At 47.5% G+C, this 26,066-nt stretch overlaps 1 protein-coding gene across 1 annotated transcript in view; it reads left to right on the forward strand.

Annotated features, from left to right (window-relative positions):
* The first annotated feature begins 5,588 nt into the window (after positions 1 to 5,588).
* The window catches only part of LOC134395670 (uncharacterized), a 45,887-nt gene continuing 25,409 nt past the window's right edge, over positions 5,589 to 26,066 (forward strand). Inside the window, exons 1-5 of the mRNA XM_063121832.1 lie at positions 5,589 to 6,164; positions 7,104 to 7,221; positions 8,117 to 8,193; positions 9,509 to 9,635; positions 12,713 to 14,066. Of these exons, the coding sequence (XP_062977902.1) occupies positions 5,769 to 6,164; positions 7,104 to 7,221; positions 8,117 to 8,193; positions 9,509 to 9,635; positions 12,713 to 14,066 (2,072 nt within the window). The 5' untranslated portion in view covers positions 5,589 to 5,768. The remainder of the gene's footprint in view (positions 6,165 to 7,103; positions 7,222 to 8,116; positions 8,194 to 9,508; positions 9,636 to 12,712; positions 14,067 to 26,066) is intronic.

Below are 26,066 nucleotides of genomic sequence, written 5' to 3' on the forward strand. Positions count from 1 at the left end.
CAAAGTGCTTTAAAGCGCTTTAAAAGCAGTAGTGTAGATCCCCCCCAGTCCTGGCCTACATGCAACATCCCAACCTGAAGCGGATGCTAACCAGCAATAGTATACAGGACAGAGACACAGACAGAGGGACCAGACCCTGCAATAGACCCACGTCCCAACTCGGCCCCCACATCGATTCAGGCAACAGTGTCACAGGACCCAACAACATCCGTCACACCATCAAGGGTTCTTTCACCTGCATCCTTGGAGGAAAGGAAGCTAAGGGGAGACATGATAGAGGTGTACAAAATTATGCCTGGTGTGGAGAATGCGGAAAGGGAGACCTTTTTTCTCTCTTGTCTCATAATGCTAGAACCCAAAGGGCTCATCCCATGAAACTGATTGGTGGGAGATCCAGGACAGATCAAAGGAAGGACTTCTTCACAGAGTGCATAGTTAAGTTATGGAACTCACTACCACAGGATGTGGTGATGGCCACCAATCTGGATGGCTTTAAAAGGGGGTTGGATAAATTCCTGGAGGCGAAGGCTATCACTGGCTACTAGCCCTGATGGTTGTGTGCTATCTTCAGTATCCGAGGCAGTAAGCCTATGTGCACCAGTTGCTGGGGAACATGGGAGGGAGGGTGCTGTTGCACCATGTCCTGCTTGTTCATCCCTGGCCAATAGCTGGTTGGCCACTGTGTGAACAGAGTGCTGGACTAGATGGACCCTTGGTCTGATCCAGCAGGGCTCTTCTGATGTTCTTATCCTTATATAATTTGTGTTCCATGTCATCCCTGACTTTGTCTTTTGTTAAGTTCTTAATAAACATGTACACATAACACATGTCTTTTTTTACTTTTTTCAACTGCACATTATCAGATTTATTTATTTATTTTATTTATTACATTTATATACCGCCCCATAGCCGAAGCTCATTTTTGTACATTTTTATTCCCAACTGAACATTTTGTGTCCAACTGCACACTAAAAAAAAAACCCTCCCACAAGCAGAACGTGAGCGCAACAACACCCTCCCCACCCATGTTCCCCAGCAAACAGTGTGCATAAGCATCCTGCCTCCGATCTCCATTTTGCACATGGCCATGAGGACTAGCAACCTGAGAGGGCCTCTTCGCCTCCGTGAGAGCCTCGGGCAGAGAGTGCAAAAAGGCAAAGGGATCCCCTGCTGGAATCAATCCCTCGGAGGAAAACGCACCAGGTCCAGTGGGGGAAGATGGGCAAAGTTAGGGTGACCATATGAAAAGGAGGACAGGGCTCCTGTATCTTTAACAGTTGCATAGAAACTGATAAATGATATTGTGGGAATGGAGATTGAAGAGACACCTACAGTGGCATTGCTATCATTATATGGAGATTTAAAATGTAATAAACAAAAGAATCGATAACGAATTTGCTGACAGCAGCAAGGTTGATCATATCTAGGAACTGGAAGGTGCAAGGAGATTATCATGTTGAGGACTGGTATAAAGAGATTTGGGATATTGCTATAAATGATAAATTGACATGTAATATAAAAGTAAGAAGAGGGATAACAAAAACAAATGATTTTGAGGGAATTTGGAATCAGTTCCTAGAATATGTATTATCTAGGGGGAGTGGAAGACCACCCCTAGAAGAATCAATGAGATTTTGGAAACAGTAATAGATCCCGGGTTGGGGGGTGCACTTTATTGTTATGTAATGATGTAAAAATGTCAATTAGAAATCTTATAAGGTTAATCAAGTTATGTATTATGTTGTTTGTTGTCTTGTGCTGTTGTGATTATTGTAGTATTGTATTACTGTATTGTTAATCAATAAAAATAATAATAAAATAAAAAAAGAAAATTGAAAAAAACCAAAACAGTTGCATAGAAAAGGGAATTTCAGCAGGTGTCGTTTGTATATGTGGAGAACCTAGTGAAATTCCCTCTTCATCACAACAGTTAAAGCTGCAGGTGCCCTGCCCTCTTTTAAATCTGGTCACTCTAGTATAGCTCCTGCAGCTTTAACAGTTGTGATGAAGAGGAAATTTCACCAGGTTCTCCATATGTACAAAGGACACCTGCTGAAATTCCCTTTTCTATGCAACTGTTAAAGATACAGGAGCCCTGTCCTCCTTTTCATAGGGTCACCCTAGGCAAAATCCCCGCTGCCATCTGGGGCGATCATGCATCTCAGGGTTAAAGCGAGAGAGTCTCGCTCGGCTCGCAGAGAGGCGGCAACGGGGCCTGGACGCTCAGGCTTCCTGCCCCGCCCGCCCTGGCCTTCTCCTGCTCCCTGAAGCATCGGCGGGCCCCGCCCTTCTCCTCCTCCCCCTCCCACCAAGGGATCTAGTGCAAAATACACCCACAGGGGAGGGAAAAAGTGGGGCGGACACCTGCAGCCCCTCCTCCTCCGCCGCCGCCTTCCATGGGCGCTGGTGAGTGTATTGGGGGTGCAGGGATTGGGGGGGCGGTGCAGGGATGGCAGGCGAAGGAGAAGGGCGGGATCGAGACGTGGATTATTATTAATATTAATATAGCACCATCAATGTACATGGTGCTGTACTAGGGTGACCCTATGGGAAGGAGGACAGGCCTCCTGTACCTTTAACAGTTGTATAGAAAAGGGGATTTCAGCAGCTGTCATTTGTAGGCATGCAGAACCTGGTGACGTTCCCTCTTCATCGCAACAGTTAAAGCTGCAGGAGCCCTGCCCTCTTTTGTATCAGGTCAAGAGGGCAGGGCTCCTGCAGCTTTCACGGTTGTGATGAAGAAGGTATTTGACCAGGTGCTGTTGACACCTGCTGAAATTCGCTTTTCAATACAATTTGTTAAAGATACAGGAGCCCTGTCCTCCTTTCCATAGGGTCACCCTAGCTGTACGTAGAAAGAATAAAACAAAATGTGCCCAAGATGGAGATGCTTGGAGGCAGGGAATAGAGGGGAGAGGCAGGGTGGCATCTGAAGTGGGGGGGGGGGAGATTTCCCTCTCCCCCCCCCACGCCCCACAAGGCATGTCACCCCACGGAGAGGCGGGCTGGGTGGCTGAGCTGTCCACATCCCCGACGCCGAGATGCCAACCCTGAAGTTTCTGGGAACAGATGCCTCTTCGAGATGTGCCTGTGAAGTGGAGTGGATTGACACCGGTGTCAAACCGGTTTGCAACTGCTAGGGGGAAGGGGGTCTGGCAGAGGACTGTGGTGGGATGCGGAGCGGGTCATACGGACCTAGTAAGGTGCGTTAAACAGAATCAGGCCATGGATCCATCTAAGCCCTGTATTGTCAGCACTGACTGGCAGCCGGGGCTCTCCGTCCAGGGTGTCAGGCCGGATTCTTTCCTGGCCCTGCCTGGAGACACCAGGGCTCACCCTTGGGACCTTCTGCATGCAAAGCGAGGGCTATGGTTCTCCCATTTAAAAATAAAGTAAGATTCCAGTCCTCATGGTTCTGAATTAAACAGTAACATCGAAAGCTGCCTTTATTATAGGTATATATGGGGGTGACCGCCTCTCTTGGGGACATAGGCAGCTGCCTCACACAGAGTCAAGCCCTGGACCTATCTACCCCAGTATTGCCAACACTGACTGGCAGCAACGGCTCCCCAAGGTTTCAGGTGGGGTTCTTTCCTGGCCCCACCTGGAGACACCAGGGATTGAACCTGCGACCTTCTGGATGCAAAGCAGAGGCTCTGCCACTGAGCAATTGTCCTTCAGCTAAAAAATAAAGTAAGATGCTAGTCCTCATTATTCTCAATAAAGGGCTGAATTAAAAAGGATCGTAGGCAGCTGCTTATACTGAGTCAGATCCTTGGTCTCTCTAGCCCAGGGCTGTCAACACAGACAGGCAGCAGCTCTCCAGGGTTTTGGGCAGGATCCATCCCTTGCATTACCTGGAGAAGCCAAGGATCACACCTGGGACCTCCTGCATTCAGAGTAACCACGCTGCCACTTAGCTATGCCTCTTGCCTGAGAAGGGGGGAGGGAAGACAGGGAGAGAAAGCTGGGGGTGCTGGGAATTGTTAGGGTTGCTGCAGGAGAAGTCCTTCCTTTGATCTGTCCTGGATCTCCCATCCATCATAGAATCATAGAATAGCAGAGTTGGAAGGGGCCTACAAGGCCATCGAGTCCAACCCCCTGCTCAATGCAGGAATCCACCCTAAAGCATCCCTGACAGATGCTTGTCCAGCTGCCTCTTGAAGGCCTCTAGTGTGGGAGAGCCCACAACCTCACCAGGCAACTGATTCCATTGTCGTACTGCTCTAACAGTCAGGAAGTTTTTCCTGATGTCCAGCCGGAATCTGGCTTCCTTTAACTTGAGCCTGTTATTCCGTGTCCTGCACTCTGGGAGGATCGAGAAGAGATCCTGGCCCTCCTCTGTGTGACAACCTTTTAAGTATTTGAGAAGTGCCATCATGTCTCCCCTCAATCTTCTCTTCTCCAGGCTAAACATGCCCAGTTCCTTCAGTCTCTCTGCATAGGGCTTTGTTTCCAGACCCCTGATCATCCTGGTTGCCCTCCTCTGAACACGCTCCAGCTTGTCTGCGTCCTTCTTGAATTGTGGAGCCCAGAACTGGACGCAATACTCTAGATGAGGCCTAACCAGGGCCGAATAGAGAGGAACCAGTACCTCACGTGATTTGGAAGCTATACTTCTATTAATGCAGCCCAAAATAGCATTTGCCTTTCTTGCAGCCATATTGCACTGATGGCTCATATTCAGCTTGCGATCTACAACAATTCCAAGATCCTTCTCGTTTGTAGTATTGCTGAGCCAAGTATCCCCCATCTTGTAACTGTGCCTTTGGTTTCTATTTCCTAAATGTAGAACTTGGCATTTATCCCTATTAAATTTCATCCTGTTGTTTTCAGCCCAGCACTCCAGCCTATCAAGATCACTTTGAAGTTTGTTTCTGTCTTCCAGGGTATTAGCTATCCCACCCAATTTTGTGTCATCTGCAAATTTGATCAGCGTTCCCTGCACCTCCTCGTCCAAATCATTAATAAAAATGTTGAAGAGCACTGGGCCCAGGACTGAGCCCTGCGGTACCCCACTCATTGCCTTTCTCCAGTTTGAGAAGGTTCCATTGATAAGTACTCTTTGAGTCTGATTCTGTTGCCAACTCTGAATCCACCTAATAGTTGTTCCATCTAGTCCACTTTTAGCTAGTTTGTTAATCAGAATATCATGGGACACTTTGACAAAAGCTTTGCTGAAGTCAAGATATATGACGTCCACAGCATTCCCACAGTCCACAAGGCAGGTTACCCGATAAAAAAATGAGATCAAATTAGTCTGACAGGATTTGTTCCTGACAAATCCATGTTGGCTTCTAGTAATCACTGCATTGATTTCAAGGTGTTTACAGATTGACTTCTTTATAATCTGCTCCAGAATTTTCCCAGAGATGGATGTCAGACTGACTGGTCTGTAGTTCCCAGGTTCCTCCTTTTTGCCCTTTTTGAAGATAGGGACAACGTTAGCCCTCCTCCAGTCGTTCGGCACCTCAGCTTCATGGGAAGACCCCTTTGGGTTCTAGTATTATGGGAGAGGGAGAAAAATGTCTCCCTGTCCATATTCTCCACACCAGGCATCATTTTGTACACCTCTTTTACGTCTCCCCTCAGCCTCCTTTTATCCAAGCTAAACAATCCCAGCTGTTGTAACCTTCCCTCATAGGGGAGATGCTCCAGCCCCTTGATCATTTCAGTGGCCCTTTTCTGCACTTTTTCCAGCTCTACAATATCTTTCTATGGAGGTCCTTTGAATCCTGTTGGAGGCTGAGATAGAGCACAGATCAGAGATGGAAGAGCAAAACTCAGCTTGTCCTGATGCTACCGAGAATGGGAGCAGTGGGGCATTCTGGGAAAGAACAGTGCAGAACACCCTGGGCAAGGACACTGGCAACTCGGACGTACAGCGCCAGCGCTTTAGGGGGTTCTGCTACCAGGAGGCCGAGGGCCCCCGAGAGGTTTGCAGCCGACTCCACAATCTCTGCATTCAGTGGCTGAAACCAGAGAGGCTCACCAAAATCCAGATGCTGGACTTGGTGATCCTGGAGCAGTTCCTGGCTGTCCTGCCCCCGGAGATGGAGAGCTGGGTGAGAGAGTGTGGAGCGAAGACCAGCTCCCAGGCGGTGGCCCTGGCAGAAGGTTTCCTCCTGAGCCAAGCAGAGGACCAGAAGCAGGAAGAGGAGCAGGTGAGAACACGTCTTCTTGATAATTCCAAGGAGTGGGACATGTGTGGAATGGAACCCTGAATGTTGCCGAATTGTTCTGGATGTAGGGCTGGACCCCTTTAGCGGGATCACAAGACACTTTGAAGACACTGTAAGTTTTGCGAAAAGGGAGCGGGTCCTGCTGCAGGTAGAACCCGTGGCAACATCCTTACCCTCCCAGTAGCTGAAGACTAGACTTCTCAGCCGGCAAAATTGCTCTGGTAATTATCAACGTTAGGGTGACCCTATGAAAAGGAGGACCGGGCTCCTGTATCTTTAACAGTTGTATTGAAAAGGGAATTTCAGCAGGTGTCATTTGTAAAATAACAAAGTGACTGAACAAGACCTGTAACTCTTGGATAACTACAAAGCAATATCCTTAACTGTGATGTGCTTGCTGCTGTCTAAGCCTAAATACAGTTTTCTTAAGCTCTCCCACACTAGAGGCCTTCAAGAGGCAGCTGGACAACCATCTGTCAGGGATGCTTTAGGGTGGATTCCTGCATTGAGCAGGGGATTGGACTCGATGGCCTTGTAGGCCCCTTCCAACTCTGCTATTCTATGATTCTATTATTCTATGTATATATGGGGAACTGGGTGAAATTCTCTCTTCATCACAACAGTGAAAGCTGCAGGTGCCCTGCCCTCTTTTAAATCTGGTCACTGTAGTATAGCTCCTGCAGCTTTAACTGTTGTGATGAAGAGGGAATTTCACCAGGTGCTGCCTGCATCCAAATGACATTTGCTGAAATTCCCTTTTCTATGCAACTTTAAAGATACAGGAGCCCTGTCCTCCTTTTCATATGGTCACCCTAGTTAAGAAGGAGCCTCAAGTACACAGAGATTGACAAACTCTGCCCTTGGCCTGCACCATTCCTTTCCTAACCCCTCTCCCGGCCTGGAATTTTACTCCTCTTTCAGGTGATGGGGGCCTTTGGCAAAGCGGCTTCTGAGTTCCCTGAGGCAGAGGAAGCTCCCAGGCGGAAGGCACAATTCAGGTGGATCGTGCAGGAGGCTGATGGAGATGCCGCCTTACCGGGTAAGGGTTGCCGTAGCGTCCGGTCCGCTATCAATGCAGCCTCCATCTTGGGAGTAGGCCTCAAATTCCTGGAGAGGAGGAGGATTATGTACCCCTAGGGTGACCATATGAAAAGGAGGACAGGGCTCCTGTATCTTTAACAGTAATGTAGAAAAAGGAATTTCAGCAGGTGTCAATTAAAGAAGGTGAAATTCCCTCTTCATCACAACAGTTAAAGCTACACTAGCTATAGTAGAGTGGCCAGATACAAAAGAGGGCAGGGCTTCTGCAGCTTTCACTGTGTTGATGAAGAGAGAATTCCACCCTCTTCAATTGACACCTGCTGAAATTCCCTTTTCTACATTACGGTTAAAGATACAGGAGCCCTGTCCTCCTTTTCATATGGTCACATTATGTACCCCGGCTTGGGTGCCTTGGAGGAAAAAAGGCTAGATATAATAGATATTTATTATATAGATGTAATAATAAATAATAAATACAAAACCATATATATATATATATATATATATATATATATATATATGTTGATATATCTATATATCAATATAGATAGATAGATAGATAGATAGATAGATAGATAGATAGATATAGATAGATATATCAAATATCAGAGAGAGAGAGATATATCTGTTTAAAGCAAGGAATACCTTTAAAACATTACAGCAAAAGCCGTAAAACACAGCAGTGTCATGAACAGCTTCAAATCAAGGAAAGCCTGAGCGAACAAGTGCGTTTTCAAGAAGAGCCACAGTTTCCACCTCTCAAGCCACACGTGGGGGAGGGTTCCGGAGGGAGGGTGCCACTACCGAGAAGGCCTGCTTGCACGCCGCTACCCGAAATGCCAAGTGCTGATTAGGGATATTGAATCTTCTCACCTCCCCTGCCTCCCGCACAGGTAACGGGATGGCCCTGGTGCTTCATTCAAGGCTTTCTTCCGGAGGAGTGGAAATGGCTGATGTACGGCCAGGTCAGGTAAGTGAAGAATATTTGGAGAAGAGCTTGAAGAGGGGGCACCATGGATGGCCGTGGTCTGAACCAACAAGGAAACCAACAAGCGAGTATTCTGGGTGAGGTGGGTATGAAAACTGCCTGTGCTGCCATGGCACGAATGAAGTCTATGCCCACCTCACCCAGAATGCCTCACTTTAAGGAAGGGACTCTTGAAGCTTAGCATAAAAGGAGTGGCAGGATAAAGAATAAAAGAAGTGGATTAACTGCGAGAACAAACTTCTTCTTAAGAACATAAGAACTTAAAAAAAGCACTCCTGGATCAGACCAAGGGTCCATCTAGTCCAGCGCTCTGTTCACACAGTGGCCCAACAGCCATCGGCCAGGGATGAACAAGCAGGGCACAGTGCAACAGCACCCTCCCACCCATGTTCCCCACCAACTGGTGCACACAGGCTTACTGCCTCGGATACTGGAGGTAGCACACAACCGTCAGGACTAGTAGCCACTGATATCCTTCTCCTCCAAGAATTTATCCAACCCCCTTTTAAAGCCATCCAGATTGGTGGCCATCACTACATCTTGTGGTAGTGAGTTCCATAATTTAACTATGCGCTGAGTGAAGAAGTCCTTCCTTTGATCTGTCCTGGATCTCCCACCAATCAGTTTCATGGGATGACCCCTTGGGGTTCTAGTATTTTGAGAGAGGGAGAAAAATGTCTCCCTCTCCACATTCTCCATACAATGCATAATTTTGTTCACCTCTATCGTGTCTCCCCTCAGCCTCATTTTTTCCAAGCTAAACAATCCCAGTTGTTGCAACATTCCCTCATAGGGAAGATGCTCCAGCCCCTTCATAATTTTAGTTGCCATTTTCTGCACTTTTTCCAGCTCTATAATATCTTTTTTTAGGTGTGGTGACCAGAACTGTACACAGTATTCTAAGTCTTCTCCTTCTCCTCCTTCCCTTCTTCTTCTTCTTCTTCTTCTTCTTCTTCTTCTTCTTCTTCTTCTTCTTCTTCTTCTTCTTCTTCTTCTTCTTCTTCTTCTTCTTCTTCTTCTTCTTCTTCTTCTCCTCCTCCTCCTCCTCCTCCTCCTCTTCTCCTCCTCCTCCTCCTCCTTTTCTTTCTCCTTCTCCTTCTCCTTCTCCTTCTCCTCCTTCTCCTCCTCCTCCTCCTCCTCCTCCTCCTCCTTCTCCTCCTCCTCCTCCTCCTCCTTCTTCTTGTTCTTCTTCTTCTTCTTCTTCTTCTTCGTCTTCTTCTTCTTCTTCTTCTTCTTCTTCTTCTTCTTCTTCTTCTTCTTCTTCTTCTTCTTCTTCTTCTTCTTCTTCTTCCTCCAGGATCTGGTGACCTTTGAGGAGGTGACTGTCCATTTCACGGAGGAGGAGTGGGCACTGCTGGATTTTGGCCAGAGAGATCTGCACAGGGAAGTTATGGAGGAGAATTATGGAAACCTGTCCTCTCTGGGTAAGGTTCTCTCTGTGCCTTGGCTGATCAGTCCTGTGAATCTGAATCAAAGCCCTCTGGAGATGTCATCACTGGCTGGTCTACCATGTTCCTTAGATACTCTCTAAATTTATTTGTTATTTTGCTGCCCCTCAGAGTCTACCTGTCTTCTGTTATTAATTCTCTTCTTCTTTTTTTTACACTTTTATACAATTGCCACTTTATTTCATCCTTCCCTCCTGCTGCTTTTACATTCACTTCTTCCGATAACAGCTTCCCTCTCTTATTCCTTTTCTTTTCCCAATTTAAAATTATTATTATTATTAGTTAGGGTGACCCTATGAAAAGGAGGACAGGGCTCCTGTATCTTTAACAGTTGCATAGAAAAGGGAATTTCAGCAGGTGTCATTTGTATATATGGAAATCCTGGTGAAATTCCCTCTTCATCACCACAGTTAAAGCTGCAGGAGCTATACTTGAGTGACCAGATTTAAAAGAGTGCAGGGCTCCTGCAACTTTAACTGTTGTGATGAAGAGGAAATTTCACCAGGTGCTGCATGCAAGATACAGGAGCCCGGTCCTTCTTTTCATATGGTCACCCTAACTTACAATAATCAATAAGAAATCAATAAGACATAATATATATGAGAATTACATTTGAATACAAAGTGTATTTATTGCACTAATATTAGGAGATTGAACCTACACAATACAGGTCCTTTATCTTTACCCAATAATAGTGAGGGCCTCTCTCTCTTTCTTCGTGTTTATTATTTATTTATTTATTTATTTATTTATTTATTTAGAATATTTATATACCGCTCCCCATTGAAAAATTTCAGAGCGGTGTACAAGGTAAAATGAAAATAAAAACATGATAAAACAGTTAAAACAAAATTTAAAAAGAAGCAAAAACAGTAATCCAAGGCTGCATGTTAAAGAAAGGCTTCTTGGAATAAAGATGTTTTCAGGAGGCGCCGAAAGGAGTACAAGGTCGGCGCCTGCCTGACCTCCAGAGGCAGGGAATTCCACAGGAGGGGGGCCACCACCCTGAAGGCTCTTCCCCTGGTGGATTCCAATCGGAGGATGGATCTAGGTGGGACCACCAGGAGCAGGCCCTACGATGACCTCAGTGACCGGGCAGGTTGGTAAGGGAGAAGGCGCTCTCTCAGGTATCCTGATCCCAAGTTGTTTAGGGCTAGAGTTAATGTGGTATAGTAGTTAAGAGTGGGAGTTGGGAGACCCGGGTTTTAGTCCCCACTTGGCCGTGAAGCTCACTGGGTGACTTTGGGCCAGCCACTGACACAGCCTCACCTACAGAGGTCCTCATCAAAGGCCTGGGCGGAGCCTCTGTTTCTTCCAGTTGGTGTTGTGGGCCTTGCTGAGGGAGTTTGGTGTGTCACTGTTCTAGGAGGTTTTAGTAATAAAGGAATCCAGCAAGGAAAAGACTCTGAAGTTATTGCCTGGTAGTCTAGGGGCAAGTGGCAGGCTGAGCAGGTAAGCTCACCCGTATGGTCCCTATGCCTGAGGGATACTACATGGGATACTCACCTATAGCCTCTCATATATATTCAGGAGGCGCCGAAAGGAGTACAAGTTGGCGCCTGCCTGACCTCCAGAGGCAGGGAATTCCACAGGAGGGGGGCCACCACCCTGAAGGCCCTTCCCCTGGTGGATTCCAATTGGAGGATGGATCTAGGTGGAACCACCAGGAGCAGGCCCTTGGATGACCTCAGGGACTGGGCAGGTTGGTAAGGGAGAAGGCGCTCTCTCAGGTATCCTGGTCCCAAGTTGTTTATTAAAGGCATGGTGGCCTGTTCACCTATAAAAAGCAGGTGGAGACTACTTTTGATATCATAATGAGCAACAGCGGGTGGGGAACAAAACTGCCGCCACCCCCACGCCCACCTCCACAACTTGCTTTGCCGTGTATGGCGGCCTGAAGCCATCTTCCGCCAGTCCAGGTCACTTCTGGTACAAAGCATCTTAAGGCAGCCAAGCAGGCCTGCTTTGATCTCTCTCGCTGCCTGAACCTGAGCTCGCGTCACCACAAGACCCTCCTACCTCCCTTCATGCTGTCGCCACTGCCGCACATGCACTCACCCCCTTACCTTTGCAAAAACTACGCCTGGTGTGAAGAGTGTGGATAGGGAGACAGTTTTTCCCCTCTCTCAAAAGACTAGAATCCAAAGGGCTCATCCCAGGAAGCTGAATGGTGGGAGATCCAGGACAAATAAAAGGCAGGACTTCTTCACACAGTGCAGAGTTAAATTATGGAACTCACTACCACAAGATGTAGCGATGGCCACCAATTTGGATGGCTTTAAAAGGGGGTTGGATAAATTCCTGCAGGAGAAGGCTATCAAGGGCTACTAGCCCTGATGGTTGTGTGCTATCTCCACTATTCGAGGCAGTAAGCCTGTGTGCACCAGTTGCTGGGGAACATGGGTGGGAGGGTGCTTTTGCACCGTGTCCTGCTTGTGGGTCCCTGGTCAACAGCTGGTTGGCCACCGTGTGAACAGAGTGCTGGACTAGATGGACCCTCAGTCTGATCCAACATGGCACTTCTCATGTTCTTACATTTTGCTGCCACACAGGTACTCTTGTGAGATGGATTTGAAGATTTCCTCTCAAATCAAGTTTCATAGAATCATAGAATAGTAGAGTTGGAAGGGGCCTACAAGGCCATCGAGTCCAATCCCCTGCTCAATGCAGGAATTCACCCTAAAGCATCCCTGACAGATGGTTGTCCAGCTGCCTCTTGAAGGCCTCTAGTGTGGGAGAGCTCACCACCGCCCTAGGTAACTGGTTCCATTGTCATACTGCTCTAACAGTCAGGAAGTTTTTCCTGATATCCAGCCGGAATCTGGCTTCCTGTCATTTGAGCCCGTTATTCCGTGTCCTGCACTCTGGGAGGATCGAGAAGAGATCCTGGCCCTCCTCTGTATGACAACCTTTTACGTATTTGAAGAGTGCTACCATGTCTCCCCTTAATCTTCTCTTCTCCAGGCTAAACATGCCCAGTTGTTTCAGTCTCTCTTCATAGGGCTTTGTTTCCAGACTCCTGATCATCCTGGTTTCTCTCTTTATTCCTGCAGGGAGGAGGAGCGATAAGGAGAATGAACACCAGCGAAGCCAAACAAATGCCAATCAGAAATGGAGGAAGGACTTTGTTGTTTCTGAAGGTACTGACCTCCATGAATTCCCAATGAGAGAGGAGTGTTGCCCGAGGAAGAAAAGGAAAAAAGGCCCTCAATGTGCCCAAAATGTAACAGGGATTTCAAGCTTTACTGTGCCTACAAGAGCACACGAAACAAAGCTACCCTTTAAATGTTTAGAGTGCGGAAAGTGTTTCAACTGGAGGATACATCTCATTATACATCAAAGAACCCACACAGGAGTGAAACCGTTTAGCTGCTCAGAATGTGGAAAGAGCTTCAGTCATAGCAGTACCCTCACGTATCACCAAAAAACCCACACAGGTGAAAAACCATACAAATGCTCAGAGTGTGAAAAAAGCTTCAGCCACAGTGGCAGTCTTATTTCTCATCAAAGAATCCACACAGGAGAGAAACCGTACAAATGCTCAGTGTGTGGAAAGAGCTTCAGTCAGAGTGGGAGCCTTACTAACCATCAGAGAATCCACACAGGAGAGAAACCATATAAATGCCCACAGTGTGGCAAGAGTTTCAGTCGCAGCAGTATCCTTAGCGATCATCAACGAGTGCACACAGGAGAGAAACCTTACCAGTGCTCAGTGTGTGGAAAGAGTTTCAGCCATAGCGGTAGCTTTACTTATCATCAAAGAAGCCACACAGGCGAGAAACCATATCAATGCCTGGATTGTGGAAAGAGCTTCAGTCGAAGTGGTAACCTTATCTCCCATCAAAGAATGCACAGATGGGAGAAACCCTACACATGCTCAGTGTGTGGAAAGAGCTTCAGCCAGAGCGGTAGCCTTAATTCTCATCTAAAAACCCACACGGGGGAGAAACCATACAAATGCTCAGAGTGTGGAAAGAGTTTCCGGCAGAGTGGTAGCGTTATTTCTCATCTAAAAACCCACACCGGGGAGAAACCGTATATATGTTCAGAGTGTGGAAAGAGTTTCAGACAGAGAGGGAGTCTTAATTCTCATCAGAAAACCCACACTGGGGAAAAACCGTACATATGCTCAGAGTGTGGAAAGAGCTTCAGCCGGAGAGGTAGCCTTACTTCCCATCAAAGAACCCACAAGGACGAAGAACCATTTAAATGCTCAGAGTGCGGAAAGAGCTTTGGTTCCAGCCAATACCTTGATTTACACCACAGAATCCACAGTGGGGAAAAACTATATACCTCCTCAGAGTGTGGAAGTAGCTTCAGTCAGAGCAGTAGCCTTGCTTATCAAATAATCTATGCAAGGGAAGAAGGTGTTCAACTGCTCAGTGTTGAAATGGATTCCATCACAAGGTGATGAATTCACATAGTAGTATCTCTGAATCCTAGAAGTGCTTGGAGTAAGGAAGGAACTTGAGATGGACCCCATATCTTCATATCAAATAATTCACACTGTAGTTGAAACCTAGAACCATAGTAGAGTTGGAACGGGCCTACAAGGCCATTGAGTCCAACCCCCTGCTCAATGCAGGAATCCACCTTAAAGCATCCCTGACAGATGGCTGTCCAGCTGCCTCTTGAAGGCCTCTAGGGTGGGAGAGCCCACGGCCTCCGTAGGTCATTGGCTCCATTGTCGTACTGCTCGAACAATTTTTCCTGATGTCCAGCCGGAATCTGGCCCCCTGTAACATGAGCCCATTTTTCTGTGTCCTGCAATCTAGGATGATCAAGAAGACATCCTGGCCCTCCTCTGCGTGACAACCTTTTATAAAGTTTTATGACTAGGTTCTCTCCTGCCGGACTCTGGTGTACAACCTTGCTTCCCAGTGACTGCATGATGTAGTTTAGAAGTTGTTTTATTGCTATATTTGGCAACTGAAAATTGTGTGGCTGTATTCTGTTTCGAATGTTTACGTATTCCATTTTATTCATGTGTTTATAAATAATTTTACTGTTAGGATGAGATTGTCGAATCAAATTGGTAGTTTTATTTATCGTGACTTTTTTTTTTTACATTGCGGTTTCATATATACCTTCTAATAACGGCTTTAAAAGCATCCCAGAGAATTGACAACTTGACCTGTTTCGCACATAACAAGACACTGCCAGGTGTGAATTTCCCCATGGGGCTTGTCATCACAGTGGCGTCCACCATTTTGAATATTTACGCCTCAGTGCCATTTTTTAATCATTGAGCTTGTCATTACGTGTGAATCCAGTAAGGGAGGTTTGCTGGGGTGGTTCCGTGGTTGACAAGCCATCCAGGACTCATGGGCTGTTTTAGGGTTGTGGGTGGCTTGTCAACCACCCCAAAAAAGCACGCTAGCCAAGTTCACACGAAATTACAAGCTACGGCCATACCCCACCCCCAACAGTGGCTCAAATATTCAAAATGGCAGCAGCTGCCACAAATAAACCCAGAGAGCACATTCACCCACTGTGGCTTCTTGTTACATGTGAACTGGACCATTATCTAACATCCCTGGGGCGGGGGGGATTTCCCTGGGGATGCAACAGCACCCTCCCACCCATGTTGCCCAGCAATTGGTATACATAGTCTTACTGCCTTGGCTACTGGAGGTAGCACATTGCCATCAGGGCTAGTAGCCTTTGATAGCCTTCTCCAGGAATTTATCCAACCCCCTTTTAAAGCCATCCAAATTGGTGACTCGAAACATATCTTGTAGCCAATTCCATAGTTTAACTCTGCGCTGGGTGAAGAAGTCCTTCCTTTGATCTGTTCTGAATCTCCCACCAATCAGATTCATGGGATAAATAAACCCTTTTTGGTTCTAGTATTATGGGAAGGGAGAAAAATGTCTCCCCATCCAACAGTGGTTGATCATACTTCCTGAAAAGCTTTGACTGTACATATGGCTGCAAACCTAAGGGTTAAATAGAGTGTACAATTTTTATTTTTAAGTGGGCCGTAGGCCAGATAAAGTGTCCCTTCTACTTTTTTGGTGTCTCCCCCAGGACAAATAAAAGGAAGGACTTCTTCACATAGTGTAGAGTTAAAATTATGGAACTCAGTACCACAAGATGTAGTGATGGCCACCAATTTGGATGGCTTTAAAAGGGGGTTGGATAAATTCCTGGAGGCGAAGACTTTCAATGGCTACTAACCCTGATGGTTGTGTGCTACCTCCAGTATCCGAGGCAGTAAGCCTGTGTGCACTAGCTGCTGGGGAACATGGGTGGGAGGGTACTGTTGCACCATGTCCTGCTTGTGGGTCCCTGGCCGATGGCTGGTTGGCCACTGTGTGAACAGAGTGCTGGACTACATGGACCTTTGGTCTGATCCAGCAGGGCTCTTCTTATGTTCTTATGGTTGATGGAAAGGTAACGGGTCCTGGGCAAGGGGGTGGGTGGTTATCGGGGGAACCAAAGGCTGGCTTGGAGTCTTAGCTGACTAGCAGGAAGGATGGCCCAAAACTGTCTGAAAAGGACACGTTGGCCCTCTTCCATGTCCAGGGGCTGACCAGACAAGCAGTTGAATCTCACATCAGTGCTGGCTGCCTCCGTCGCACCTGAGGGCAACAGGCTAGCTGAGGGGGCGCAGGGCAAGCTGTGAGGCAGTCACAGCTCTGTCCCCCAACGCCTCACCGCCACTCAGTATCTGCTGCCTGAGGGGGCTGCCGCCCTCTGCCTAATGGTAGAGCCAGCCCTGAGTGGCAGAGGAACAGCCAAGTCTTTCCTGTGTTTACACAGGCAAGGCAGAAGTCAATGGGTGGCAGATGGAAAGAAAAAGCAATAATCTGGCTTAACTCATTGTTTTAGCCTGGCCACAGCTAGACCTCAGGTTTATCCTGGGATCATCCAGGGTTCGCCCCTGTCTGAGCACTGGATCCCCTGTGTGTCACCTAGATGAACAGGTTTGACCCCTGGACGATCCAGGGATAAACCTTAGTTCTAGCTATGGCCCCTGAATCCAGCCCCTGTCAGCATTTTTATTTTCTGTCTTTCACACATTCCAGAGGCCAGGAATAGAGATTTCCACTCAGGTCTGCCTTCGGAATCGAACCATGAACCAGAAGGCTCTCTTCACTAAATGTTTCCCTCCATTCCAGTCCACAAGCTCCTTTAGCCACCTCGAGTGTCCTTTTTTTAAAAAGAAAAGCGGGGTACAAATAAGAGAAATGAATGAATAAATAAGATAGGCCTCTGTCCCCAGTACACCTGAACCCCCTCCAAAAATAACAGGTCTCCATGGGACACCACTTTTGTGAAAGTTTCAAAGGAAGGAAAACCAGGTTCCCCCCCCCCCCCCCGGCAAACACAGGAAGCATTATTAAAAACGTTCTGAATAACATTTTTTAAAAAAACTTTATACCTTTATTCTTCATATAACTACTAGTGCACATGTAACAGGTAGAAAAGCCTATGCGTCTATACATGCCACAAAATAAGAGCTCTGGCTATTGGGTGGTATAGAAATGTAATAAATAAATAAATAAATAAATAAATAAATAAGAATGAAAAAGCCACCTGCTTCACTTGTGGCAACATTCAATATTCATTTGAATGCTGCAAATCTTAAGAAACAAAGAAGTCCAAAGCTATCGGGAATGATTCACCACACACAAGCGTGGGAGGTTAAAAGAAGCATCACCTGCCTTCACTTTATTTAGCTCACTTTTTTCTTCTTCTGGCGTCACAGAGTCCTCCTTGAAGGTGCTATATTCAGACACTGTGCATTAACTGTTCTCCCTTTCAAGCTCAAGCCCAAACTTCCAGGTGCCCCCCACCTTCCCCTCTCCCTTGGACTAGAAGAAACCCTGCTGTAGCCCTTGTTCTGCACCCCACTGAGGAGCTGCATAGAATCATAGAGTTGGAAGGGGCCTACAAGGCCATCAAGTCCAACCCCCTGCTCAATGCAGGAATCCACCCTAAAGCATCCCTGACAGATGCTTGTCCAGCTGCCTCTTGAAGGCCTCCAGTGTGGGAGCCCACAACCAGGCCCGGCGCTGCCATAGAGGCAACTCAGGCGGCCGCCTAGAGCGCCAAGCAAACGAGGGCGCTGAACAGCGTACCCGGACTGAACTCCTGTATCTTTTAACAGTTGTACAGAAATGGGAATTTCAGCAGGTGTCATTGGTAGGCATGCAGCACCTGGTGGAATTCCCTCTTCATTACAACAGTGAAAGCTGCAGGAGCCCTGCCTTCTTTTGTAACCAGAGCTCCTGCAGCTTTAATTGTTGTGATCAAGCGGGAATTTCATCAGGTTCTTCATATATACAAATGACACCTGCTGAAATTCCCTTTTCTATACAACTGTTATACAGGAGCCCAGTCCTCCTTTCCTTAGGGTCACCCTAACAACGCCTTCACCAACCTTGCAGGATTGTATTTTGGACTACAGAGATAATGTATTTCTTCATTCATTTATTGACCTAGAACTAGCAATGACTATGATTCAAGGAGTGGAATGGGTGGGGTAGAGAAGGCTCCCCCCTCCCCCAAAGCAAATTTTGGGGGTGCCCCTCCTTCTCCCTCGGTGGCCCCAAATCCACACCTTTACCTCTTTGCCCTATCCAGTCCTCTCCATGCATCTCCCCCACACCAACCCGAGGAACCTCCGAAGGGCAGGTCCTTCCGCCCCCTCTATTGTTGCCCCCTCCTTCCAAACGTTTCCTGCCTTTCTAGGAAGGAGACCTCTATCTCTTTAACCATCTGAGGACTGAAGTGGTGGCAAAGTGTTCTCTCTCCCTGCCCTAACAAACTTTTCACCTGCTGCAGCAGTTTATATATTACATTTCTATCCAGCCATTTTTCCTCTTGCAAGGACGTAGGGTGACCATATGGAAAGGAGGACAGGGCCCCTGTGTCTTTCACAGTTGTATTGAAAAGGGAATTTCAGCAGGTGTTGTGATGAAGAGGTGTCAATTTCCTCTTTATCACAACAGTTGAAGCTGCAGGAGCCCTGCCCCTCTTTTGTATCTTGTCACACTAGGCAGGGCTCCTGCACCTTTAACTGTTGTGATGAAGATGGAATTTCATCAGGTTCTCCAGATATACATATCACACCTGCTGAAATTCCCTTCTCTATGAAACTGTTAAAGATGCAGGAGCCCTGTCCTCCTTTTCATATGGTCACCTTAGATTTAACAGGCCCAAAGTCACCCAGTGAGCTTCATAGCCAAGGGGTGGTGGTGGATTTGAACCCAGCTCTGCTGAGTCCCAGTCCAGCACTCTAACCTAGGGTGACCATATGAAAAGGAGGACAGGGTTCCTGTATCTTTAACAGTTGCATAGAAAAGGGAATTTCAGCAGTAAAAGCTGCAGGAACTATACTAGAGTGCCCAGATTTAAAAGAAGGCAGAGCACCTGCAGCTTTAACTGTGGCAATGAAGGGGGAATTTCACCAGGTTCCCCATATATACAAATTACACCTGCAGAACACATCATGCGATGTGCTGGGCTTGACGAATCCAAGGCTGGAGTTAAAATTGCAGGAAGAAACATTAACAACCTCAGATATGCAGATGACACCACTTTGATGGCTGAAAGCGAGGAGGAGCTGAGGAGCCTTATGACAAAGGTGAAAGAAGAAAGTGCAAAAGCCGGGTTGCAGTTAAACCTCAAAAAAACCAAGATTATGGCAACCAGCTTGATTGATAACTGGTAAATAGAGGGAGAAAACGTGGAGGCAGTGACAGACTTTGTATTTCTGGGCGCAAAGATTACTGCAGACGCTGACTGCAGCCAGGAAATCAGAAGACGTTTACTTCTTGGGAGGAGAGAAATGACAAATCTTGATAAAATAGTTAAGAGCAGAGACACCACACTGACAACAAAGGTCCGCATAGTTAAAGCAATGGTATTCCCCATAGTAACCTATGGCTGCGAGAGCTGGACCATAAGGAAGGCTGAGCGAAGGAAGAGAGATGCTTTTGAACTGTGGTGTTGGAGGAAAATTCTGAGAGTGCCTTGGACTGCAAGAAGATCAAACCAGTCCATACTCCAGGAAATAAAGCCAGACTGCTCACTTGAGGGAATGATATTAAAGGCAAAACTGAAGTACTTTGGCCACATAATGAGAAGACAGGATACCCTGGAGAAGAGGCTGATGCTAGGGAAAGTGGAAGGCAAAAGGAAGAGGGCCGACCAAGGGCAAGGTGGATGGATGATATTCTGGAGGTGACAGACTTGACCTTGGGGGAGCTAGGGGTGGCAACGGCCGACAGAAAGCTCTGGCGTGGGCTGGTCCATGAAGTCACGAAGAGTCGGAAACGACTGAACGAATAAACAACAATGCAATTGTTAACGATACAGGAGCCCTGTCCTCCTTTTCATATGGTCACCCTATCTAACCACACCGTCTCTCTTATGTTTTTATTTACTCTTGCCTGACCCTGCAAGCAAGACCCACCTCGTGTTCTTACTGAGATTTGTCTGCCGTCTCTAACCCTGTGCCCTCCAAATGTTTTGCGGTACGAATCCTGTTACCTCTGACTCTTGGCTGGGGATGATGGTTAATACAGACTGATACATCTGGGGAAGGCTGCTGTTTGATGGTTTTGCTGCAACAGACTAACAACCCTACTTCTCTATATATCTTTAATGGGTAAAATCCAAGTCTGCCTTAAATAGGGTGACCATATGAAAAGGAGGACAGGGCTCCTGCATCTTGAACGGTTGTACTGAAAAGGGAATTTCAGCAGATGTCTTTTGTATATTTTATTTATTTATTTATTTAGAATATTTATATACCGTGCCTGCCTGACCAAAAGTGGCAGGGAATTCCACAGGAGGGGTGCCACCACGCTGAAGGCTCTTCCCCTGGTGGACTCCAATCGGAGGATGGATCTAGGTGGAACCACCAGGAGCAGGCACTCAGATGACCTCAGTGACCGGGCAGGTTGGTAAGGGAGAAGGCGCTCTCTCAGGCATCCTGGTCCCAAGTTGTTTAGGGCTTTGTACACAAGTACAAGAACCTTAAACCTGGCCCGGTAGCGAATCGGCAGCCAGTGCAGTTCCCTCAGCAGAGGAGTTACATGCTGGAAAGGGGCAGCTCCGGACAACAGCCGAGCTGCAGCATTCTGCACTAGCTCCAGCTTCCGGAGCAGCTTCAAGGGCAGCCCCACATAGAGCGCGTTGCAGTAATCAAATCTTGAGGTTACCAATGCTTGTACCACCGTGGTCAAGCTATCCCTGTCCAGGAGAGGCCGTAGTTGGCGAACCAACTGAAGATGGTAAAATGGCAATATATGGGCAACCTGGGGAAATTTCCTCTTCATCCCAACAGTTAAAGCTGCAGGAGCCCTGCCCTCTTTTAAATCTGGTCACTCTAGTATAGCTCCTGCAGCTTTAACTGTGGTGATGAAGAGGGGATTTCACCAGGTTCCTCATATATACAACTGACATCTGCTGAAATTCCCTTTTCTATGCAACTGTTAAAGATACAGGAGCCCTGTCCTCCTTTTCATATGGTCACCCTACCTTAAAAAAAAAAAGGCAGGATACAAATGTAATAAATCCAACATTAAAGCAGACCCACTGAAATGAACAGGACCTAAGCTAGTTGTGACTAAGTTATTTATCTAAACTTATTTCTTGGCCGCCTTTAAGGGTCGAATCCTCCGAAACATTTTAACTGGATTTATTCAATGCATTGCCATCAGAGAAGTCAAGCTTCTGTCAGCCTGAGGGCTGAATTCAATTATGGAGAAATGGTGTGTGTGGGGGTAACATTCCTGAGGTAGGTGGAGTCAAATTAAAAGGGTTTGAGCCAAAAATACCAGCATATTTTAGCTGAAAAGCTTTTAACGTCAGTAAATGAACCCATTGCCCAACTGCTGATCTGTTAGAGGGTTTCCCTGTTTTTGCAGAGATACCCTTCCTCCCCCCCCCCCCATGCTAAAAGACTAAAATGCCTTTCCTGAGGCTTAGTTACTGGCCGTAAGCTAAACTATGTTGGTATTTTGGGCTTTGTTCTTTTTTCCTTCAGCCTCGCCCACCACTGGAATGCCGCCCAAGAGGGAGGGTTCCACTGAGAAGGAACTGAATTCCACCCTGGGGCTGAAAGAGGTTGGACACCCCTGATGTGAATTAATCCCGCACCCAGTGAATGCTTTTCAGTTTGTGATAGATGGAGGCAAATTAGCCCGCCAGGTAAGCAGCACACCTGGGTTCAATGTAGCATCTGGCACAGGGGTAGTACCCAGTGAAATCATCTTAAGCCTCAGGCATCTGCAGAAACTTTTTTATTTAGTGGCTCCTCAACATATAGAATTACAGCCGGGTTCCTCTTAGACAGCAAAAAGTGGAAATTGCTATTAGAAAAGATTTGCAGAATGAGAGATTTCCCTCATGCGGCAGGCTGTAATGCAAGGCCAATTCTGCCAATTTATTATAGCACGTCTTCCCTAACCTGTGCCTTCCAGATGTGTGGGACTACAACTCCCAGCAGTCCCCAGCGCCTGTACTGTAATGCCATTTTTAGAAGCCATGTGACATTGACCCTGTTCAGATGACATGCTAAGCCATGGCAGTTAAGTAGAATCATAGAATCATAGAGTAGCAGAGTTGGAAGGGGCCTACAAGGCCATCGAGTCCAACCCCCTGCTCAATGCAGGAATCCACCCTAAAGCATCCCTGACAGAGGGTTGTCCAGCAGCCTCTTGAAGGCCTCTAGTGTGGGAGAGTACTTGGAGCGAAACATGATGGGCCCGTTGAGACAACACTGTGTTTAAACCGTGGTTATATAGCTACTGTGGTTACGAATGGGTCACATAACACACTAAGCCATGGTTCACACATTACGTTAAGCCATAATGGGTGCTATTTGTATGCACGCAGCACCTGGTGAAATTCCCTCTTCGTCACAACAGTGAAAGCTGCAGGAGCCCTGCCCTCTTTTGTATCTGGTAATACTAAGCAGGGCACCTGCAGCTCTCACTGTTGTGATGAAGAGAGAATTTTACCAGGTGCTGCCTGCCTACAAGTGACACCTGCTGAAATTCCCTTTTCTACACATCTATTAAAGATGCAGGAGCCCTGTCCTCTTTTCCATATGGCCACCCTACTGGCAGTCTTCCTTTGGGCAGCATAATTAGTGGTTTTGCCACCTTTTTCTTCCCTGGTAGGGTTCCTGTGTCTTTAATAAAAATAAATGTAATAACAGTGCATTCCTGTACATGTTTACTTAGAAGTAAATCTATTGAGTTCAATGGTAATTTACTTCCAGTCTAAGGGGCTGTTAGCACTTAATGGTGGCAAATCATGTGTTGCTTAACCCAAAATTTGTTCCAGCGAATGCTGGGTGCATTCCGCAATCTTTCTGAATGTTCAGTCCCTGATAACGTCGATCGGGGGTTGGTACATGACGTCTAAACAGTATAGGTTAAACAACCCACAGTTAACCTTACTAATTATAGGTTGACTGTGGGTTGTTTAACACAGCAAACCGGATCACAGATGGAATATTTTAAATGGCCACAGAATGCACCTTTCACCAAGTGTGGTAAATCTTGGGTTAATTAACCCACAATTTGCTGCTGTTACGTGTGAACTGGATCTAAGTGAAACTCTTCCCTATATACAGATGTAGGGATAGGAAAAGATGGGGGGCACAATCATGTCCTGCAACTCCCAGCATACCCCTTATTTGGGAGTGTACGGGGTCAATTGAAGCCTGCTAGCTCTCAACCACTCATCCTCTTCCAGTGCACTAAGCCATGTTCTCCATGACACAGGAACCCAGGTCTCTGGGTTGTTGAGAGAGAAACAAGCCAGAGTTATAGCCAAAGAAAAAACTACGTTCAAATTCTGGGTTATTTCCAGTGGTGCAGTTAGGTAAATTTAGACCCTGGACTTAATGATATAGGGCTGGGGTTGCTGGACTACATCCCCTATCATGTTCTTATAGAATCATAGAATAGCAGAGTTGGAAGGGGCCTACAAGGCCATCGAGTCCAACCCCCTGCTCAATGCAGGAATCCACCCTAAAGCATCCCTGACAGATGGTTGTCCAGCTGCCTCTTGAAGGCCTCTAGTGTAGGAGAGCCCACAACCTCACCAGGCAACTGATTCCATTGTCGTACTGCTCTAACAGTCAGGAAGTTTTTCCTGATGTCCAGCTGGAATCTGGCTTCCTTTAACTTGAGCCCGTTATTCCGTGTCCTGCACTCTGGGAGGATCGAGAAGAGATCCTGGTCCTCCTCTGTGGGACAACCTTTTAAGTATTTGAAGAGTGCTCTCATGTCTCCCCTCAGCCTTCTCTTCTCCAGGCTAAACAGGCCCAGTTCTTTCAGTCTCTCTTCATAGGGCTTTGTTTCCAGACCTCTGATCATCCTGGTTGCCCTCCTCTGAACACGCTCCAGCTTGTCTGTGTCCTTCTTGAATTGTGGAGGCCAGAACTTATATCCCAGCCTCCCCCCTCCCAGCCTGGCACATAGAAGTGCTTGACTACATTCTCTATCATCCCTAGGAAGCACTCTGGTCTACATCCTCCATTATGTCTTTATATCCCAGCCCTTCCCCCCGCCCATATCTGCCTCCCTCCAAACATGCTGAGCTACACATTCCATTATCCCCAGCCAGCACGTTGGACTATATTATGTACTTATAGCCCAATTTCCCACACACACACCAAACCTAGCATCCTTCAGTGGTGCCGGCCTTCATTCCCCATCATCCCCAACCGCCATACTGAACTATTATTATTATTATTAATTAATTAATTAATTTTATTACATTTATATACCGCCCCACAGCCGAAGCTCTCTGGACGTTTTACTATTATTATTATTATTATTATTTGCATTTTTATACCGCCCAATAGCCGAAGCTCCCTACATCTTCCATCATGTCCTTATATATATCCCAGCCTCCGCCCCCACTCTGGGAACCAGGCACTCTCCAGAGGTGCTGGACTACATTCCCCATCATCCCCATCCAACATGACCATGTATCTCAGCCTCCCTCCCCAACCTAGCGCCTAATCTCCCATTATCCCCAGTCAGCTAGGTGGTGCGTGCATGGGAATCGGGAGGCTGGGACTATCAGGACGCGCGAGGAGCCCCCGTGGGGGCAATCCAAAGCTGGTTCTGCCTAACCCAGTCTACTGTTCCCGCACAGCGGGCGGCCTTTTGCCAGGCAAATCCCCGGCTGGTCGCCTTGAATGGGACAGACAGGCGATGGCTCTTAATGGGGCGGGGGGGAGGCGCCCCTTCTTCTGTGGGTCTGAGGCCGGAGGAGACTGAATTATTGTTCAACTGCGCGCGCGCCCCTCCCATCCAGTCACTCCGCCCCCAAATGGGACCCAGATCGTCCTCTTCCTCAACCTGCCCCAGCAACTGCTGACGGGGCAGGGACGGATCTTTTCCCCCATTGGCCAAGGCCTCTCGCCTGGCTCCGCATTCCTGGGCTGGAGGGAGGGAGAGAGAGGTGGGGGGTTCACACCACGCTGCAGGAGGGGAGGGAGGAAAACAGCGCCCGGAGAAAGAAAGAGAGAGAGAAACACGCACACAATATCCGGGCTCCGGATCCACTCCGAATTGGCCTAGGCGTTGGCGCCCCACTTGGTGGAGGGGGGGATCCCCCTGGTGAGTATCTCTGGGGTGGGCTGGGCTGGGCTACGCTTCCCCCATTTGCACCCAGTCCCAGGGGAGGAGCGCATCGGGTGTGGAGCCTTCTGGATGGGGGTCGGACTCCAGCTTCCATCATCTCCGGCCGCTGATGGGAGCTGGAGTCCAAGCACATCTGGAAGGCCACAGCTCCTGTTTCCTTACCCCACCCCCACCCCATCGCCAGGCCCCTGCCTGTGGGAAGGAAAGCCCTTTGCTCTCAGTGCGCTTGCTCGGTGTGCAAAAAAAAAAAAGGGGGGGGGGTTGGTAAACCGGATCTGGAGATCCTAAAAAAATCTCTGCGTTTTTGCAGTTGATTTTTTAAAACTCCTGAATAACTCATAGGACTGGTTGGTATGATTGCATTTGATTGGCTTTAGAGGGAAGGGGGCAGAAGTAGGGTGCAGTCATATGTATGTTTAGATAGGGGGGGGGAAGTCCTACAACTTCCAGCATCCCCCAGCCAGGCTGGGGGATGCTGGGAGTTGTAGGACTTTCCCCCCCTATCTCAACATACATAGAGCTGCACCTTAACTCAGGAAGATCTATGGACTGCATCTCCTGATGGGCTTTGGGGACTCCCTGTCATCGCAGAGAAAAAGGCCTGAACCCCACAATCTAGGGTTCCCCCCCCCCCCAAACGACCACCCAAGGAGTGGCCAGTGTTGAAGGCATCAGGGCAAGGAGGGACAAATTCCCATTTTATTCCTGTACGCAGCTGCTATGATTTAGGTGAGTTTGCCATGTAAACCTGCACATGCTCAGAGTATCACCATCAACATCT

The sequence above is a fragment of the Elgaria multicarinata genome, chromosome 3 (assembly GCF_023053635.1).
Source record: "Elgaria multicarinata webbii isolate HBS135686 ecotype San Diego chromosome 3, rElgMul1.1.pri, whole genome shotgun sequence".
In the NCBI taxonomy this organism is placed as follows: domain Eukaryota; kingdom Metazoa; phylum Chordata; class Lepidosauria; order Squamata; family Anguidae; genus Elgaria; species Elgaria multicarinata.